The following is a 17,792-nucleotide window of genomic DNA, read 5'->3' as shown; positions in this document are numbered from 1 at the left end:
TTGAAATATATTAGAGTGAATCGTGTAATTTCTTTTTTACCGACCTCTGATACGTTCGATGGCGCTACGTATCAGGAGTGTAATTTTCCTGGGAATGTCATTTTAGAGGGCGCCTTCTACGCTTTGAATATTTTAAATTTCGCGCGCTAGAAAGTTGAGTTACAGACGCGCGGTTTGTAACACATTTTTTTCAGCACAACGAAGGACGTAAGCCCCGAACACAACGAATGGCTGTTAAGTGGACCAAGCGGGAACAAATCAATTTTGCGTTTCAAGTGAGTTGAAAATCTTTTTAGTTTTGCGTACTTGACGTTCGTTACAGAGCACATAATGATTCGATATTTGTCGCTGTCCTATAGATGCTCCGCATTAGCAACCCCTCCGAAAGAACCACCTGCGAGGAAATTGCATATGACTTATAAAAGTTTTCAAACGGACACCAAACTTATTAATCTTTTGCTACAATCGCATGGCTTGTCGGAGGTGAGTTGAAATGATTCAAACAATATTTTAAAGAAATTTTTTTATTGTAATTCAGTATGAATGCTTATCAACTTCAGATTATGTCTAGTCGTTTATTATAATAAAAATCATATTTCGTTTTTTAATTTTTAAGTACTTATTGATATACAATTTGACCATAATAATACAACTTATACTTAAAACGAATACATTTCATTTTTTTTATATATATTTTATCATTTCACGTAATTTACTGGCATTATTTTGCTTGATAGAATTTTTAAATTAATGAATTACATTTTATAATACAAGAAACCCCATGTATTTTGTATCATACGTATAATATTTTGATTGTTTACTGGTTAATAGCATTACTGTAAAGTAAGTTACTATAACATGGCATTATGATATGGTTTCCTTTATTGTTAAAGTTTAGTGTGTTATTATTGAATATTATTTTATTACACTTATAATCGCAACAAAGTAAGTAATCGTAGAAGCAAATCAATTGTGATAATCATTGAGTAAACAAAGATATGTATCTTACGAAATGCTAAGTCGACCGATTACTGTTGCTAGTTTTGTTTAAATTCATATGCATTCAATTATGTAATAAACGTTTCACCGAGCGTTTATCCAAATAGAAATTGTCTTATATTAATTATGATAATTTTTAATACTGACAATTTTACAGTCTATTAAAGTATAAAAGATTTAAACAGCAGTCGATTGTGTCATGGACAAGTTTTTTAAAAAGCTGTTTTTATTAACAAAGTAAGTTTAAGAAAAATCCACTATTGGATACAAGTACCATAAAACCAATGTGCTCCTGGACACAGATCCATGTCTAAGTTTGCGCGAGTTAGCGTTGTTCTCAACATTCTCACACCTTCACAATCTAAACCCCAGTTTGCCAAATTTCCGATTTTTCTTAGTCTTTTACAGTTTTTGAACATATTTAACACAGTAGTCGCGGATACCTTGCTGGCTTCATATATATAAAAGCACGTTAGATTTTGTATTAAACTATTTTCACACTTGTCATATTTCCTTGAACTTCTGTGTCTGCTCGATGCACTCAATAATTTTTCCAAGTGTTCGTTTGTGAGATCAAAACAACTGTGAACATGTAATGCTGTTAGTTCTGGTGCTAACGAAAGAATTTTCGTAATTGCAACCGCGCTTACTATGCGCCCTAATTGAATCTTTTTCAAATATTTCAGTGGAGGAGGATCAGCTCCTTCTGTCCAAATTATATTTGATCCATCATTTGTAAATGTTCGAAGATTTGGACAACTACTAAAGATTTCTTTTAAATCGACTTGAATTGGATTCTCACTTTGAGATATTCTGAGATTAAGTTCGCGTAGATTGTGACCGTTAGTACGTAGATAATCGTAAAAACCGTTCAACCATTCCCATTGCGATGGTATACTGTGTACACTCAAAGAAGTAACGTAAGGAAATAGTCTTAAAGCTTCGGGAGGATGATATGGCTCTAAAATATGTAATTTTTCCACTCTTGGGCATGCCTGTGCCAAGAGTTCCAAGCGAATCGGTGTTGTTCGGTAGCTTCTCGCTTGAGTTAAACTAAACGGAGTTTTAAATCCGATGAGGCCTCTATTCATGATCTCCACCACTCTACCCATGTGACTATATTCCGCTAATGATTCTAGCTTTGGAACATGCACCAAAGCCAAAAGTACTCCTGCACTGGTCACACCAGTATTGGCAACATTAAGTACTCTGAGTGTATCACAAAGAAAGTTTCTACTCTCATAATATTCCAACAACACTCCTTGCTTATCTTTCTTCTCTGATTTAGAATTTTTCATTTTCAATTTCGAAAGCAAAGTCTTTAAACGTGACCAACTTGTAGGTTCATGCATTGTAGCATGTGGCACCTTATCCCTAAGTTCTACTTGCAACAGTAATTGCTTCAAACCAACATCGGTTACTTGTCTGGAACAGGCTACATCCAAATGCACAAGCTTTGGACAAGCTTTCCCTACCACCTGAAGCACTGCATCACTGGCTATATTACGCAAAGTTAAGCTCATCAGATTCTTCATATTTAGAAGGGCAGATCTCAACAATTTGCAGTCCAATCTTAGCAAAGCAGCACGAGCCAGCTCTAAAGATTCAAGTCCAATTCCTTCCGTAGCGAGCAACTTTAGTAACGATGTTTGATGACTACATCCGTAGTAGCAACATAGATTCACTTTCAGTTGCTTTATATCATGCCCAAGAAGAAGAGCTAACAGATATAAAGGAGCTGGACCGGAAATTAAAGTTGATCCATCCGATGCAGGTCCATATAACATTTTCGATGTTTCTTCGATAACTTGAGATCTTAAACATGCTGGCAAGGTATTAATATAATAAGGTCTGATGGTTTGCTTTGCATACGCCAACACTTGTGCAGCTGATGATTCTTGTGAAAGCACTTGCAACCTGCGGCACGTCCCGTCGAGCTGCTGACACACACGTCCCAAACTAAGTCCCTCTAGGGAGATAGGCTGACGGTGGCCAGGCATCTTCTCTTGTTCATTCACTGTAATATTTGATACATCAATCAATATGCTATGATAAAAATACGATGATAGTAACATTAATGTTCATATCATTGCTAATAGAAGTTTATCAATAGAAATTATACACTTAGGTGTGAGATAAAAAATTAAAGAATGTGTCTTAAAAAATTGAGAATGTATCAGTTAGCGAAATTTTTCTTTTATATTATGGAATACTTTCATCATATTTTAGGAGTATAATAGTTTCAATCACATAAAAGCATAGGTATATGTTAGAAACATTGGGTATCGCGTGAATCTAAAAGTATGCATACGTGATCAGTAAACTTAATAAGATCAATATTATGATTTTGAGGTTAATTACGTTAGAAACGCGATATCACGATCGTTTTTATACGAGTTCTCTTTTTCTACACTTGGCTATGAACATTGTAAACATATTTTCACGACGACGGTATTTAAAAGGAGCATGTTAAGTAAACAACTTTCCTATATAATTAACGGCAGTAAAAAAACTCTGGTTGCTATCCTCACAAACTTTCGTGACCAAACGCGCCGACGCTTTTTCTCCGGATCGTTTTACTACTGCCTTTTGAAATGATCATTCTGAATTCTTGAAATTATCATCTGAATTCATTGATGAATTTTTCATTCCTTCATTGAATCCGAACATTGCTATGAGCACAAAGAATGTGTCTGCATTTCTTTTTCTTCTTTTGTAAAGGAGAAGCTAAATTTAAGATCATTTTAATTCATCTTCAATGCTTCTTTTTCCATTATAAGAAATGTGTTCGAAATGTGCTCTATTCTAACGTTATTACGCCGTAGTGCACATTGCACTTTACATATTTGCATACATTCCTCGCGTATCGTCAACAAACTAATGTATTACTCCTATTACATTCAAGTCTCCATCGTACTTAATCGACTTTTTCTGTTTCAATACAAGGCGAAATGTTAATTCATTACCTAACTTGTCCTACGTAATCTTATAGTTGCGCAAAAAGAACTGTAATTGATGTTTCTGTTTATTATTTAACGAGCATTCTTCGCAAATCATAAAAAGTGCATTAAATTTGATAATGAGTAACATTTTTCTATACCGCACGTGGTGAATAGAATGCGAGTTCAGTTTAAACAGGAATTAGACTTTTGACGCATTAAATGAATAATAATTGACAACTGCTCGACGATAATTCTATTTCTTCGCGCAAACAACATTCGCATAGTTAGTTATTAGGGACTTGTTGCATACGTGACATAAAGGTAGTATATCGATGCGCGCGCTACAATTGCAAAAACGTCGGTGGAGAACGGTCAGCGCGAGCAGCGAGGTTTCACGCGCGACCTCTCGTTAATTAACCAGCGCCTTCTGTACTGTAATGCAATTTCGCGAACCATCATAGATAGCCATCTGCGTCAACACGTGAACAAGATCGGACGAAACCTGACGCGGAATTTATGGAATAAATATTAATTGACACGATTACATAAAATCCTTGAAAACAAGCCCGTGAAGAGCGATTTATTAACGTTAACCTAATGAAAAAGTACATCAGCATCAAATCGGGAGTGGAAAACTCAATTGAATCGAACTTAAACTTGACCCAAGTTTCTGGTGTAATTCTGACTAACCACGTGGGTAGCGCAAGAAAATTGTGCTAAATCAGAAATAGAAATAGTTTTATATGAAGCGAAACATATGCAAATGGCATTCGATACCGATTAAATAATATCCTGAGGTTAAGTTTTCAAGATCGAATCGTTTTCAACGCTAATCGGTTCATGGTCTGTTATTGGCACTGTAGAACACATGTTTCAGGGTTCTGTATAAAAGTCTCAATGTTCTTCGAGTCGGCTCATAGTGGCGTATTCGTGACGGATTTACGAACTTAGAAATCTGTCTGGGGAGCACGTGATCACGGCGTACATCGAAATCCAAGTGATATGTAAACGCGTCTGGCACTGCGAGTCGTTCACACGTTCGGTTACATAAAGGCAAACACAACCGAATCGGACACACTGCTGCGACACTTTCACTGGACCATTTTTTTTTTACGTTCATTCTACTTGCAAGCAATCGACGCTACTTTCTAGTAACGGTATTAAAACGCTCGATGCTCGGTGCTCACGTTTCTACGCTGCTAAAAATAATTAGGGGATCACCTAGATCGTACAATTAAGGTGGCCAATATTTTTACGACTATTCCTATTCCACGTGTAATTTGTTTGACGAAAGTCTTGCTAAATTCGATTGTAAGCATTTTAGTATTCGGTTCTTTGGATAACACGATCGTTAATTATTGCTTGAGTATCGTGTAAATAGTATTCGTCGAGTAGTAGCTCGAGAGATATCGAGTGTATGCTACCCACGTGTCGCGATGCGTCAACGAGAGAATTCACGAACCAAACAAAACTTTCAACTCCCCCCAGCTACAGAAGCAGTAGTTAGTAGGTTCTTAAAAGCGCTGTTTTCTCGAATGAACTCGATTGAATTCGATCGTAAAAGAGACGTTTTGATCATTCACTCCGAGTGATTGGTTTTTAATCGATACCACGCGGTAAATCCTTTCTCATTTGGTTATCGTCGGATCTAAATTAACTCTGGGGGTCAACACACGCGTATGTCTTTAGAAGCAGTGCAACGATCCCGGCGTAAATTGCCTTCTTGTTTCGCATTATACACTACCTCGTTCGATTTTCACAGTATTATATCTTCCGGCATATTTTTCTCGAACAACCTTTCAACGTCGGCAAGCAAAAAATGAAAATGAAACGATGGTTAAGCGGATGTTAACGAGACTCGAGTAAAAAATCGCGATGGAAATATGCGCAGAAATGCGGAACGTTTTCCTAGCAACGGTAACGGACAATGCTCTATCGTGTTCATCGCCCTCGAAATATCACAATTCGAGACAGACAGAAGTATACAGACCAAAGTATCGATCGCCATTCCTCGTTCACAGCTCATTTCGACAATTCTACATAAAAATATGACATTATTTGCGACGAGAGCACGGATCAGGATCGTATGCCTATCTACAAAAATTGATTTTTCCTTATCACTGTTACATCGCTAAAAAGGAACTTCATTTAATGAAGCAAAAGTATAGCCTGTGATATCCTATTATAGACAGCGTTCAAAATAATATTTGTATATATATCGATCAATCAGATACAAGTATATTAAATGTCCCATCATTTACATAAGATCTGTTCTCAGGTAACTTTGCAAATTTGCTACCGTGAAAATGGAATGCAAAATTAAGGTAAAGAGCGCCTCGCTCGAATGCGTGTACAAAAGATCCACGTTTTTCTGTCTGAACGCACGCGTTCACAGTTTCATTGCTACAAAAGTTGAACGCCGCAGCTAACAAAAGTTGCGAGGCTTGGAATCAGAAATTTTGTTAGATAGACCAGCGTGACCCGCAGCCCACGAGCAGAAAAGCAAAGGTCTGATCGGGTTACTAATAGGAAGAAGCGGCGAGTGATTAGAAATGGTAGTGGAAAGACGAAGTCGAGACGCACGTATGCGTGCGCGTAAGGTATCGCGGCGTCAGGTGCCTACCTTGAAACAAGCAAGTCCCCTACGGGTGTCTCCTGAGCGGCAGCTCGTGCTAGACTGCCGCCACCACGAAATCGCATGCGTCCGCTAGCCGAGGCGGACTCGACTCGCGACCTCGTCGCGTCGTCCGGCTTTCTGCTTGCCCACCACACGGCGTCGTGCTTCTCCGTCCATTCCTGGGCCGAGTGGCCGAGCTGTGTCGCGCTCTCTCGGCCCCCCGTCGTTCGTGTTGCCTTAAAAATATGCCATTTTATTTATTTACGTCGAGCAACGATTGCACGATATTCTTCCACAGCGTTACGCTCTGGCGTTATCGCGAAAAAAGTCCGATTTCCCGGAGGTAAACACGTTGTTTCGTTGCTCGCGATCATTTTCCAACGTTCTCGCTTACCGCCGGTCACATTGTCGCTGCTTCGCGTTTAACATCGAACCCGTGGATTGCACGCGTAGTGGAAGTAAACATATTTATGACACTATAAACGCTTAGAAAATGCAGAATATTTTTATATACAGGAGCTTGGAAATTCGTATTTCGTAAGAAATTATTTTGAAGGACGTGGGTCGAAGGGATTCTCTCAGAAAAGAGTTAAACGGTATTTGTATTAATCGTCGGTGAATTTGTTGCGATTTATACGTTGGCGATTGGAAAGTGCGTTAATTGCCAGTCATTCGCCTTTGCGGCGGCGGGTCATCGGGCGGACTCGTCCCAACGCTTCGACTAAAACGTTGCACTCGACATCGAAGCTGTGGGGACATCTTCGATGGACCGTCTCGTGCTCGCGTTCGCGTTCGATCCGGATCGACCGATTATCGTGTCGAACTCACGTGCGCTGGAACGTGGTTCGCGATAACGGAAACGGAGATATCGTGCCGTGACTTCGCTGAACGCGGAGTGAAACCGCTTTGCATTTGCATGCCGCGAGTAAATGACGCAGATAGAAATTGGAGTCGAAATAAGGAAACGAGAAGCTGTTCGGTCGGTGTCTCGGTTGGTTCGCGGCGCTACGTTGCGAATCCGAGAGCCGCCGCGGAGTCAACATTATTCTGGTCTGAAACACAGAGGTGCCATTGAAATATTTTTGGCGTATCGAGGCTGTAGGGCGACTCAATAAATCAGGGCTCAAAACGACGGGAATTATTCGACTATTTCGGGATTTGGTAGCGAGGTCTCGCGGTTCTCAACGGCCACCGCGTTCTATTCTCGTCTGTTTACAAACCAAAGGGACCGAATACACCTCCTCTGATTTGCATTCACTCGGACAAGTACTCGGGCTTCGCACAGAAATTTCTATTGTACATTGGTGGCGCGGAATCGTATCGAACCGTACCCGAAAGAGTTGAATGGAAAGAAAAAAGACAGGAAGAGACGATTCCACTGGTTTGACTCCGTCTCCTTCGGCTTACCAGCTCGTTATCCTTGATCGGTAACGCAATATGTGGCTCACGTAAAACCGACACGTTCAAGCGACGAGGAAAGGTGCGACCGTGTGTTGCCTTCTTGCTCATGTCCGTCGCATCTTCGGTTTCGATAGCTTCCTTTAATCGACCTAATAGAATCCGCCGTTCGTCGCTGCGAGTGTAGCTGACGACGTCCATTGATTAATCGTCATCCGTAAACTTATAAATCAATTACGCCTACTATATTCTTCCTCGTTTCCTCGAACACGATCGTCTCGATGCATCATTCTACCTTGCTATTCGGAAATAAATAACTTTCTACGGGTATTAACAGCGTCACGCGTCTCATCATTTTTTAATACGGTATCGTTTCACGATTAGACGTGCTATCGTCAAGGCGATCTTCGTCGTAGCGATAGCTGGCCACCACTTTTCTCGGCCAAATAAGAAACCGCGAGCGATCATAATTCTCTCCGCGGGTCGAAAGAAAAATCCGGTCGTAAAGATTAATTTCTCCTACGTGCTTATCTTTCTCCCTTTCCAAGTGACGGCGCGGCGAGCTGGAAGAGATCGAAGCTGTAAAACCGGAGTAGTTTACGGTGTCGCGTTTGTGGTTCTCGCGCAATTACGAGGGATCGTGGCCGATCGATACGAGGTGAAAGCAACCGGTGCACCTTAAAAGCTGGCGAGTAAAAAGAGGAAGGGCGGGACGAGAGAGCGAGCGAGCGAGTGAGGGGAAGAGAAAGAGAGACGGGTGTCTACGAGGAACAGCTCTTCTCTTCGCCGCTTCGTTCTAATTAACGTCTTCTTTAAGCGCCTAACGCCGGCACTTTAACGCTAGTGCACGCCGCGGCTCGTTGGAGCAGCGTGTTTCCGCAGTAATTCCGCGTTCGCGATGGACGAAATGAATTTTTTCCCCTGGGCCAATTACGTGTCGCCTCGTCTGTACGAACGAATGCATTTTTCTCGCGGAACGGTTACGACACTCGTCAACGGGGGATCCCGCGGACGGGCGACGCGAGATTCTCTCGATGACAAGGCGGCAAAAAAACGAGCTAAGTCAGAAGCGAAGAATGCCGCTCCGGGGACTCGCGGCACCACTCTCGCTTCGAATTATCTCGATCACGAGAGTGGGATTGTCCGTGCTAGCGATGGGCATGATAGGTTGACCGATGTTTTATCCTCATAGAGGTCTAGAGTTCTCGTATTTATCGGTGTGTATCGTTTACGCATTCAGGTCTGTCCTCTCCGCTCTCCTCGTAGTCGTTCTAATCAAATTAATTAATGGCTTCGAACTAGGCTTAGAAAACGAAAGCGAAAGCCGGGTGAGGTTCAGCTGGGGTGACGCTGAAGTTGTCGTCTAGAGCTGGCCTAGTTAGGGCTTAAAAAGAGGATCACCTTGACGCCAGAGATCGCGCAGGGGAAGTGTCGAAAAAAGTAAAAAAAGGACGCGAAGGAAAAACGGGGAGCTCGCAAGAAGCATATAAACGTCGCTGTAAAACGTCTGATGCTCCGTACGTGTACTTAGGCGTGTGTACGTACGCGTTTCATTGTCGGATATATATTCGCGCAGCGATTATGGCGGACAACAGGTGAGGACGCGGGCAAATATGGCGGGATAAGATTTGAGGGTCACGCGCCGTCTCGGTGGGTCCGTGACTGAAAAAGCTAACCGGTCCTGAACGTTCACCACCTCTCGGTTACTCGTAGAAAACGTGTACAATGTGTACCACGTCCCTGGCCGTTCCGAGTCTCTCTCCATAATTTCCGCATTGCTCGCCCGTCTAACCAGCCGATAGTTCCTTCCGATCGACCCTCGACATCGATCAGATGTTATTGAGACCGTGACTCGACGACTGACGGCGGGGTGGGAAGGGGGGCAAGGAGCCTTCGGAATCGAAACGAGAAGACGGTCCTTGAGAGGTACCATTCGCGACGAACGCCTCGGTGTTTCTTCCCCGCCTGTTCCTTTCCTTTAACCGAACGACGCATATTCCGGACGTACGTTTCGTTCAAAACTTAGCTCTTTATGGGCTCCGAGGGTTTTATTTTCACAGTCACGATACGCTTTCTCGCGGCGAGTTTTTTTTTTGTTCTGCATGGTCGATGAAGACCGTACCGAAGGCTGATACTCTCTCACAAGTTCGACAGGCTTTGTTCGCAAAGTCTCGCGATGAGAAAGAGGGAGAGTGGGAAGTTTAACGGCACGAATGTGTGTTTAATTCAAGTTCGACGATGTACTCTTCGTATGCAGAGTATTTGGCCGTTTAACGATTCTCTTTTCTTGATGTTCGTGACGTAAAAGCAAATCCGTTTTATCGCGATGGAACGGAGAATCTGCATCGGTAAATGAGAAGTCAACGAGCCACGGCGTCGGTTCGTGGCCATGGTCACGTAGTCTATAGGGAAGTTGCCACGCGGTCGAACACTAAGTCGTATTCTTTTTTCCCGTGTGTTGTAACCTTTCGGGTTCAGAAGTCCAATTTCCAAATTGGTAAACAGAGATTTCATTTCGCGATCTGGCTCGTTCCCTTATCTCGAGCTTGATCTCCGTTCCATCGGTAAAATTCGAAGCGGACGAAGTGTCGCGCAGGAACAGGGCGCCAAACGTTTCGTTCGTCTTTCTCATTCCGGTAACGAGCAACGAAAGGTCGAGGGGCGACGATTTCGTAGAACCGACGATTGCGTCAATCTATGGTAAAACCTGGGCTCGGTTGTCACCAAACAGGCCGTGAAGACAACAGTATTGAATTACGATGAGTCTGATCTTCGTTGAAGTCAATTGATACGATCCACATTCGCGGTGGATCACGTGCTCGCAATCGTCGATCGTTCTTTATCAATGTTTTGGGTCATCATACGCAAACGCGCGTGGCGCCATTACGCTGTCTGCTCTGCGCAAACATCGCTCGTAACTTCGGTCGATTGTTCACGTTTTCACGTGAAATCGAACGCTAATTAAGCGGACGAGGTTGCGTCGACGTCTCTACACTCGAACAGCGTAGAAACCTGTAGACTTCGTTTACGATCTTGTGTAACCTTGTTCAGAATAGATTAGGCCGTGTAGACCTTCGATCGACGCGGTTTTTGGAGACACCCTGTATGCGTCTACCTGACCGCTACGAAAGAAAGTAGTCACAACCCATTAAACCGTCATTGCCAAGTCCGAATGTATAGCAAAGAAGGCTAAACGCCGATTCGATTAATTTGCATAGATCATTGCCATAGAAAGTCTAGGCTCTGCTCCAATTCGGACAGGTTACCGTGCTCTGACACCTGTGCGCTTAATTTACCTATTCGCGTACGAGGTAACAGGTGTGTGTCAGACCAGTGCAAAGACCAGGAAGTTCGCCGATCTATTGCTCGCGATCGAAAGGAGAGGCATTGCCAACGAGTCCGTTTGGGCTCGTTACTCGGAATACGATCGAGTTTCGAACACGATGTCGTGCGTTGGCTAGATTTCGGGCCAGGGAAACTACCGGTGTGACTCATTCGACGAGTCCCAGGCGATTTTATGGTCGTTTGCGCGAAAACTGCTAATGTTCGTTCCATGCTGAACGATCTGGCTTGGGAATTGCAGCGAGTCATTGCGAAGGGCGTGGAGGCCAACCTGTAAAACTCTTGAAACGGTAGAAACTGTACATTTGTGTCTCTATTTTTATTTTGTTCTTAATTGGAGATAGTATTAGAGTGATGGTATTAGAAATTACAATGGTCAGAATAATCGGAATCGAGGGTCCGTTAATGTGTACGCGATCTTCTCTACGATCGATTGTTCGATCCTAATTAAAGCGAAATCGTTAATTAAACTCGCTCGGTACGGGCTTAAATCTCGTTACGCCAAACGCCGTGGTAAAAAGCCGGCTATTATACGCGGCAGAAGGAATACGTCGAAAGCATCGCGTGCATGCGGACGAGATGATTAAAGGCTAACGAGCATCGTTAAAGGAATTACTCGTCCACGCGGGACTCTAGATTTCTATTATTTTCGAACGTCTGGAACGGACTCTACCTTTTCGAGACGCGTGTTTCTTCTTAACGTGCCTGACGCTCGAAAGCTCTTCCGCGAGCGAAATTGCACTCGTCTCGAGGCGAACGAAATATGAGCTGCGCGAAAAAAGTGAAATCGAATATACATTTATGGTAAGGACCCTGGAACGCTACCGTATTCGTGATTTCTCGCTGTTATCACCGCCGCCGCGTCTACTTCCACGATTAGCAGTCTCTCCGCGTAGACGTACATATATATACAAATATACATACTCTTCTTACGAAAAGTGACCGCAAGGTCGACGAAGACGATACGTGCGAATGACAATGCATCTCGAATATTAAAACCGTTTCTAACTTCCACGTTCTCTTAAATTTGACTCGCCGGCTTCTGCTTACGCACGAGGCACGTGATACCATCAGAAGCTGCGTAAAGAGGCAAAATAAATATGGTTATTAGAACGATCGTGACTTGTAGTTATTTATCTGTGCCCGTTTTTCAGGTCCCCATAAACGAGGCGGACTTCAACATCCTGTGGATGGGAAATCACCCGAAGCCAGACGTGTTGCGGAATTTAATGCCCCACCAGAAAGTGAACCATTTTCCAAGGTGCGTAGAAACGTCTGCGAAGGGAAACAAACGTACCGCCTCTACGGAAATTGTGGAATTCCGAGTCAAGGGAACGCGCGGATACATGAAACGCATTGCGAGCAATCAAAGATACGCGCTGCGCGTATTTATCGCGTGACACACTGGAATGGTGATAACGATATTAATGTATCGCGGATTTTTGCTGCGAAGCAGTGTAAACGTTTTGGGTTCCAAGACCAGCGATTTCAGAATTTTATGAATCCATAGTATTATGAAAATAATGTTAAAATTTTGTTTCTACGTTAACCACGGATGGACGGAGATGTTCAGCGTCGATTATTCTGTCGCAGATCGTACGAAATCACTCGGAAAGATCGTCTGTACAAGAACATCGAGGCGATGCAACGCAGCAAGGGGCTACGAAATCTGGATTTCATTCCGCAGACGTTTCTGCTACCCAGCGAGTCGAGGGAATTGCTCACAGCCCATTTCAGGTATCGCGGGCCCTGGATTGTCAAACCGAAAGCCAGTTCCCGCGGACGCGGCATTTACATTGTTAACAGTGTGAGCATAATAATTTCTAAGTATGAGTTTAGACAACGTGGCCTGCATCGCATGTTCGTTTTCACAACACAGCCAGTAAAAGTAATCCGTGCTCGATATTTTGATAAGGGGGACTCCCCGTAGTCATTGCAAAGCGTTATCGATAACAGACTGTGTATGTTCGTGTATCGGTACATAGAATGTTTAGGGAATGAGATAAACGTTTAGTGAAATTAGATTCTATTATTTGTATCTAGAAAAATATGAACGCGTGTAGATTGCCGGATAATCTTCTTTTACGGTAGAATTCGATTTGAAAAGCTCGATGAGAATCGTAGCCAATACTTTTTACTCGAATTCTGTTACGTGTATCGAGTATATCCGTAATTACTGATCTCGAACGGTGCACGTTTTGTGCTTGCAGCCTGAGAAAATTCTTACGGACGAATCAGTGATCGTTGCACAGTACATAAACAATCCGCTTCTGGTAGACGGGCATAAATGCGACTTACGACTGTACGTAGCCGTCACGAATTACGATCCGTTGTTGATCTACCTGTACGAAGAGGGTTTAGTGAGATTCGCCACGGTGAAGTACGATGGCGGCAATCAGTATATCTGGAACCCTTGCATGCATCTGTGCAATTATAGCATCAACAAATTCCACGTGGATTACGTGAAGTAAGCAGGATCGTTTCTGTTTCGTTTCTTTTTCTTTTTTTTTTTTGCTACGCGGTACGCGCCTCGTCTTACGGTGAATTGCTCCTAATTGTTTTTGAATTCTCTTGCAGAAGCGAAGATCCGGACGCGGAGGATGTAGGTCACAAATGGACCTTGTCAGCGTTGCTCAGGCACTTACGCTCGATTGGACAGGATACGGAGTTGCTCATGCAGCGCATAGAAGATATTATAATAAAGTCTATTCTTGCAACCGCGTCTGGAATTGTCAGCGGTATCAAACAATTTGTGAAACATCCCGATGCATGTTTCGGTAATTCTTGTCTCTCGTTTGATTACATCTATGGCGTCCTTTAATCAGTCACTTAATTCTCTGTCATTTTAGAATTGTTTGGATTTGATATTTTAATCGACGACACATTAAAGCCGTGGCTGCTGGAAGTGAACTTGACGCCGTCGTTGGGCTGCGATTCGCCTCTCGATGTTAGATTAAAATCGGCGTTGATAGCCGATCTGTTTACTCTGGTTGGCATACCTGCCGTCGATCCGATGTTGCGGCCTCAGACCACGCATCCGAACCGAACCACGGTGACTGCCACTAAACGGATAATTAACGTAAGCCTCTTCTTAATGAAACAGTGAGTCACAGTTTTATAAAGTAGACGTAAAGTGATTGCTGTCTTTAGTGTAGAAGAGTACACTCAGCTGAGACGTTATCGCAAAGAAAGAAGAACGCCAGCAAAAGCAATATAAATAAATCAGGATTAACGCCGGAGCAACAGCGAATAGTGGCATCCGCAAAAGCGCAGTTCGAACGACGAGGAGGATTCGTTCGTATATTTCCAAGTCCAAAGTCGTGGGAGATGTACTCGCAGTATTTAGGTAAACATTGGAAGATAACCTTTTTTTTGTACTATGATTGTTACGTTAATTTACGGTCTCGTGTAATCTTTTTGTATTTACAGATTCAACTACTGGAATACCCATAGTTTCAGACCCCTTAGGGCCAGGTAGAGTCCCGCATCAAATTAACACCAACCATAATTTAATGTTACACGAGCAATTATTCCCCGCGGCTAGTCGCACCACTGACTTTATTATCCCCGAAGTAACTCTGGACAGACTATCCAGGTACTTTTGTGAAGATAAAAAAATGGTACAAACCCTACCTCTAAATAATGGTATACAAATTGGTGTAACTCATTTCAGGTATGAAAGATACGAGAGAGCTTTAGTAAAAGGGCACAAGCAGAGCTTAGATCGTGGCAGTAGTAAAGAAAATATGGACACGGATAAGCACAAATATAAAAGTCAAGTAGTTCAATCTATGCACGAGGGAAATCGACTCAGGTTTGTTTCGTGATTTATTATGAATACCTAAATAATCGTAATTATATATGTATAGTATAATCGTACGGGTCTTTTCAGTCCAGGAGAAGCTAGAAAGGCCTTCGGTTTATACTTAGGACATATATTGCGCAAGATATCACAGCCCAATGCCGACCCAGCCTGTTGTGATCTTGTGATGAAATTCCTTCAGCAGTCGGCTAGTAATTTAAGGACACCATTCTTTTTTACCGTAAGTTGCGTAACACGCTATACGTTATCTTAATTTTTATACGTTCTAATAAAATTATTTTTATATACAGTTACCAAGTAGTAAATTGAGCGATAAAGACCGTGCAGCCATTACGGCTAAACAACTTTCAGACTTCTTACACATGTACAATCGCGAAACAGATCTATACGCGGATACAGTCGACCGTCCACGCACTGTTCCCAATCGGCTTTTCCAAAAATTTTTAGCCGCGGCGAGGTAAGTCTACGTACATCGTTAGCTTTCATTTTCAAATCTACATTTAATGCCAACGGTATACAGTACTTGTTTTAACCGTACGGTTCACTTATCAAATAGCGAGCAAGATCTCGACGATATATTGATTCTACAAACAAGGCTATACAAGTGCGCTCACAGTTTTTTGGGAAGAAGCGGTTTCGCAGGCAACCTGCCGGGTCCTAATTTATTGGGATCCTTGCCTCACATTACGTCTCGCGTCTATTCTAACGCCGCAACCAGCGAACAATGCAAATGTAATCAATCGTCAATCACTAGGCCTCTAAAAGCTGCGCGTACCTAGTTATAATCTGTGAATATTTGTTATAGATACGTTTGCTCGTTATAAAGTACCGTGTACGGCTACTCTAGGACTTCCCAGTACAAGTGGACAATCATCCACGCATGCGTATAATATAATCTGAACATTTCCCACATAAATATAGCACAGAGAACCGTCACGAAACTAATATTTTTTGGTACGCTTGAAAAGCGCTTCGATCTTTGCTGATTATATTCTAAGGTAGAAAACAAAAGTTCGTTGTCACGATATTCCCAACGGATAAATATCTCGGTTCTTCTTGAAGAAGTTTTCTCAATCTTTGCAGGCGATTTCATATTCTCACATTACTGATTTAAGATTTTATCGTTGAACTAATCTTTACCAGCAAAGATTCATCGAAGGTAGATAGGAAATAATCTTAAAGGAAAAACTTACGGGTTTAATTCTCACGAATTTTATTGTACGAAACAGACGGTCAATAAAATTGAGCTGTTTTGAAGATAAAGAAGGAAAGAGAGAGGAAGAGAGAACAAAAATAAACAGTTAAGGAATAAATTTTGACGGATGCACGTTATCGGCCTATATAGCAGATTCACTTGAAACAAAATCACGTAATTTTCTTCAGTTGATATCAACGATTTATTTCACTTAGTTACAACATAAGTTTTGTTACCATAAATTTAAGAGATATCTTAGTCATTATTTATCATTTTGTACGGTTTTATGAGAGATGTTCCTATTTGAGTTATATTTTTATTCGATTAAAAGAAATATGTTTACCTGTACGAACTTATGTTAGATGCCTTCCTACGTCTAGTCAAATACGAAGGCAAAAACATCGACAATTGGCATGTGTTTTTTTTTTTACAATTATTCGTTATTCATTGTAACTTTATCTGACAATGCTTTATCATAGAATTGAAATTCGTCCATGAAAGATCTAGAGATTAGACGTAAGATATAGTAATTTAAAAATTCCTATACAAACATTCAACGAATTAAGCGTTTTCGACCTCATAGTACATAAAGAAGAACTTGTTTTAAGAATTTTCTCGAGACTAATTGTTTTCAAAGTGCAATGAGATGCGAAAGATTAACTAATTCGATGTCGACTCGTCTTAAAGTATAAGACACATTTTGTATAATAATAGCGGTACATATGCTCGAGCAATGATTTGAGTCTCGACTCGGTAACAACGCGCCTGATAAACGTTACGTGACACGTATACAATTTGAAAGGCTATTTGTCACGATTATTTATCACGACGTGGTAAATTCATATTTACGATGTATGGTTTGCTAAATGGAAAATGGGAAATGTTTGTCGACACGGTTGGCAGGTACCAATCCATTGAATTAAAATCGTATAGGTCTTGTCCATCCACGCAATGCCGTCAGTATTTAATAAAAAGATTTGCAGCTTATTCTTCCAATGAATGTAACGTGATTCGCATTTAACAGGCTTTATAAATATCGCACGCGACTAAATATAGAGAAATTGCGTTTTTCTTTCCATACTGCGTTTACTAGGTCGAAATACGAGATATTGATAGACACGAATTCAACTCGTTTGCTGTGATACGATTGCATATATACACGCCGACGCGGATATAAGTTGAGCGCAGCATCCTTAACTCAATGGCATTCGATATTATAACATGTTATCGCAGTGAGTTGATCTCACATGAGACGAAGATCTTAACATTATCCCTTGCTAAGCACAAAGAAAACTATACTATGTTCATCGAAGCAAGAAAGAATAATTGTTATCGCATAATTGTATTCATAGTGCGACACCTTGTAATTAGTTTAAGCTGTGCGCTATAAATGTTTGCTTCTTGAAGTTTTACGCATCTATTTAAAACAAAAATTATACAACGAGTAGGTTTAATAATCTGGTTCTAAATGCGTGT

At 41.7% G+C, this 17,792-nt stretch overlaps 2 protein-coding genes across 4 annotated transcripts in view; one reads left to right on the top strand and one right to left on the bottom strand.

Annotated features, from left to right (window-relative positions):
* Window positions 1–16,696, top strand: part of Ttll5 (Tubulin tyrosine ligase-like 5) — a 29,790-nt gene extending 13,094 nt beyond the window's left edge. For all 3 annotated transcript variants that reach the window (XM_076900534.1, XM_076900527.1, XM_076900543.1), the window contains 13 exons: window positions 195–275; window positions 360–483; window positions 12,453–12,559; window positions 12,892–13,105; window positions 13,509–13,765; window positions 13,876–14,075; window positions 14,148–14,377; window positions 14,449–14,644; window positions 14,728–14,893; window positions 14,972–15,112; window positions 15,191–15,341; window positions 15,412–15,578; window positions 15,678–16,696. In XM_076900534.1, the coding sequence (XP_076756649.1) occupies window positions 195–275; window positions 360–483; window positions 12,453–12,559; window positions 12,892–13,105; window positions 13,509–13,765; window positions 13,876–14,075; window positions 14,148–14,377; window positions 14,449–14,644; window positions 14,728–14,893; window positions 14,972–15,112; window positions 15,191–15,341; window positions 15,412–15,578; window positions 15,678–15,900 (2,257 nt within the window). In that variant the 3' untranslated portion in view covers window positions 15,901–16,696. The remainder of the gene's footprint in view (window positions 1–194; window positions 276–359; window positions 484–12,452; window positions 12,560–12,891; window positions 13,106–13,508; window positions 13,766–13,875; window positions 14,076–14,147; window positions 14,378–14,448; window positions 14,645–14,727; window positions 14,894–14,971; window positions 15,113–15,190; window positions 15,342–15,411; window positions 15,579–15,677) is intronic.
* LOC143426875 (uncharacterized) lies at window positions 571–6,765 on the bottom strand. Its single transcript, XM_076900592.1, has 2 exons — window positions 6,565–6,765; window positions 571–3,016 (listed from the first exon to the last, which is right to left on the bottom strand). The coding sequence occupies exon 2, from the start codon at window positions 2,997–2,999 to the stop codon at window positions 1,257–1,259; it is 1,743 nt and encodes a 580-aa protein (XP_076756707.1). The 5' UTR covers window positions 3,000–3,016; window positions 6,565–6,765; the 3' UTR covers window positions 571–1,256.
* Window positions 16,697–17,792: the final 1,096 nt, after the last annotated feature.

Source organism: Xylocopa sonorina, chromosome 1 (assembly GCF_050948175.1).
Source record: "Xylocopa sonorina isolate GNS202 chromosome 1, iyXylSono1_principal, whole genome shotgun sequence".
Lineage (NCBI taxonomy): Eukaryota > Metazoa > Arthropoda > Insecta > Hymenoptera > Apidae > Xylocopa > Xylocopa sonorina.
Note: the sequence above shows the minus strand (reverse complement) of the source record. Positions and strands in the feature narration are given on the sequence as shown.